This window comes from Vulpes vulpes, chromosome 10, assembly GCF_048418805.1.
Source record: "Vulpes vulpes isolate BD-2025 chromosome 10, VulVul3, whole genome shotgun sequence".
NCBI lineage: Eukaryota > Metazoa > Chordata > Mammalia > Carnivora > Canidae > Vulpes > Vulpes vulpes.
Window position 1 is genome coordinate 51,113,157 of NC_132789.1, and position 2,594 is coordinate 51,115,750.

General features: G+C 81.8%; 1 protein-coding gene across 1 annotated transcript; it reads right to left on the minus strand.

Annotated features, from left to right (window-relative positions):
* Window positions 1-236: 236 nt before the first annotated feature.
* Window positions 237-2,066, minus strand: FOXD2 (forkhead box D2). Its single transcript, XM_072724061.1, has one exon. It carries the CDS (start codon window positions 1,964-1,966, stop codon window positions 350-352), a length of 1,617 nt encoding a protein of 538 aa, XP_072580162.1. The 5' UTR covers window positions 1,967-2,066; the 3' UTR covers window positions 237-349.
* Between the last annotated feature and the right edge of the window lie 528 nt (window positions 2,067-2,594).

Genomic DNA, 2,594 nt, shown 5'->3' on the forward strand with positions numbered 1-2,594 from the left:
TCCTCCGGCCTCCGAGGGGCAGGGGCGCAGCGGCCGGGCGCGGGTGAAGGCTCCCCCTGCCCCGTGTGCCGCTCAGACCGGAGCGGGGCGGGAGCGGGAGCGGGAGCGGGAGCGGGGCGGGGCGGCGGCTGCCTCGCGTAGGCCCGGGCCTCTCCCTGCGCCACGGGGCCCGCGTCGGCCCGAGCAGGATCCGGAGCCCGGAGTGCCAAGTCGCCGCGCCGGCCCAAGGTCTGGAGACTCCTCATAAATAGACTCCCCGAGCCCCGCTGGGCCGCCGGGCGCCCGGGGAGGCGGAGGCGGAGGCGGAGGCGGAGGCGGGCGCGGGCCTCGCGCGGCCTGGGCTCGGCGGTCAGAAGTGGCAGCCGCTGAGGCCGGCGACTTTGCTGGCGAACGGGGGCCCCGAGGACAGGAGCGCGTCCCCGGGGTGCGAGAGGCGGAGGTGGCCGGCCACCGGGGCCAGGGCCGGGGCAGTCAGCATGGCCAGGACCTGCGCTTGCCCCCCGGGGCCCGCCGGCGCCGCGAAAGGCGACCCCGGGGAGCCCTCGCCCCCGCCCCCGCCCCCGCCCCCGCCCGGGGGGCCCGCGCCGCCGCCGCCGCCGCCGCCGCCGTGGCCCATGATGTGGTCTATGGAGAAGGAGGGCCTGTGGCCGGGCCCCGCGCCCCCGCCGGCCGCCCCGCCGGCCGCGTCCGTCTTGAGGCCCTGGCGCAGGAGCGCGGCGGGCAGGCCGGCGGCGGTGCCGGCCGCGGGGGGGCTCAGCGACGCGGGGTAGAAGGCCTTGGCGCAGCCCAGCTCGGCGCCCAGGAAGGCGGGCAGGCCCGCGGGCCCGGGGCCCGGCGCGGCGGCCGGGGCGGGGGCGGGGGCGGGGGCGGGGGCGGGGGCCGGGCCGGGCGCGGCGCCCGCGAACACCGAGGCCGTCGGGGGTCCGGGCGGGGGGGCGGCGGCGCGGCCCGGGGGCACGGACAGCTGGCAGGGCGCGGCGGCGGCGAAGGCGAAGGCGTGCGGGTGCGGGTGCGCGTGCGGGTGCGCGTGCGGGTGCGGGGCCGGGCCGGGCGGCGCGCCGTAGGCCGGGAGCGCCAAGCCGTAGCCGTAGCCGTAGGCGCCGTAGGCGGCGAAGCCGGGCAGGAAGGCGCCCGCGTCCCCCGCCGCCGCGGCCCCGCCGCGCAGCAGCAGCTCCGGGTGCGGGTGCGGGTGCGGGTGCGGCGGCGGCAGCGGCTGCCGCTTGAAGCGCTTGCGGCGCCGCAGGAAGCTGCCGTTGTCGAACATGTCGGCCGACTCGGGGTCCAGCGTCCAGTAGTTGCCCTTGCCCGGGTTGCCCGGCTCGCGGGGGATCTTGACGAAGCAGTCGTTGAGCGAGAGGTTGTGGCGGATGCTGTTCTGCCAGGCGGGGAACTTCTCCCGGTAGTAGGGGAAGCGGCCGCTGATGAACTCGCAGATCTCGCTCAGCGTCAGCCGCTTCTTGGGGCTCTGCAGGATGGCCATGGTGATGAGCGCGATGTACGAGTAGGGCGGCTTCACCAGCGGGCTCCGCGCCGCCGCGCCCCCCGACGGCGGCCCCGGCCCCGGCCCCGGCCCCGGCCCCGGCCCCGGCCCCGCCGCGCCCCGGGCCGCCGCCGCCGCCGCCGCCGCCGCCGCCGCCGCGCCTGGCCCGGGGCTTCCCGCCGCGGCCGCCGCCCCCCGGGGCGCTAGAGCGCGGGGCTCGCCGTCCGAGCAGCCGCCGGACTCCTCCTCGTCCTCGGCGGCGTCCGCCTCGGCCTCCTCGGGAGGCGGCTCGGGGCCGAGCGGGAGCACGTCCCGGGGGGCGCGGGGCCCGGAGCGGGCAGGGAGCTCCCCCCCGCCGCCGCCGCCGCCGCCGCCGCCGCCGCCGCCGCCGCCGCCCACCACGTCTATGTCTGCGTCGGCCTCGGACAGCGCGGCCGGGGAGCTCTCGGAGGACATGATCTCGCAGCAGCAGCTGCCCAGGGTCATGGTGCCGCCGCCGCCGCCGCCGCCGCCGCCGCCGCTCTCCGGCTCCGCTCCGGCCGCGGCTCGGGCTCCGCCGCGCTGCCTCTGGGGCGAGTGTGTTTTGCGCGCGGGCGGGGAGGGGGCGGGGGACTGAGGCGGGCGGGGAGGGGTGTCCCCCGGCTCCGCAGCGCCCCCTCGTGGCCCAGCTCGCCGCTCCCGCCTCTCGGGGAGCAGCCCAGCGGCCGCCCCTCCGCCGCCCCGGGAGCCCGAGCGGGGCGCCTGCAGCCGGGGCGCGGGCGGGAGGACGTGAGGCTTCCCCCGGGCCCCGGCGCTCCCGGCCCCCAGCGCCCCCGGGACGGGGGCAGGGGAGCCGATCCCTCCCCGCCTCGCCGCTGCCTAAGGCGGAAGAGCGCGAGGCCGGGGCGGAGCTCCCGAGCGGGGCGGGGCGGGGCGGGAGGGGGCGGGCGGACGGCCTCGGCGGAGGGGCCCGGCGGGAACACTCGGCCGCCGCGGCGGGAGCTGGCTCGGGTGGCCGGAGGCGGGTCCTCGCCTTCCCGCAGGCCCCGCCGACGCTCCGCGCCCGGGAGCCGCCGCCCGGAGCCCGTGCGCTCAGCCCGGGTGTTCGGGTCCGCGCGGGCCGGAGAAGCGGCCC

Bases quoted from the DNA above. Each gene is read 5' to 3' on its own strand.
- FOXD2 (XM_072724061.1), bottom strand. From the start codon at position 1,966: ATGACCCTGGGCAGCTGCTGCTGCGAGATCATGTCCTCCGAGAGCTCC.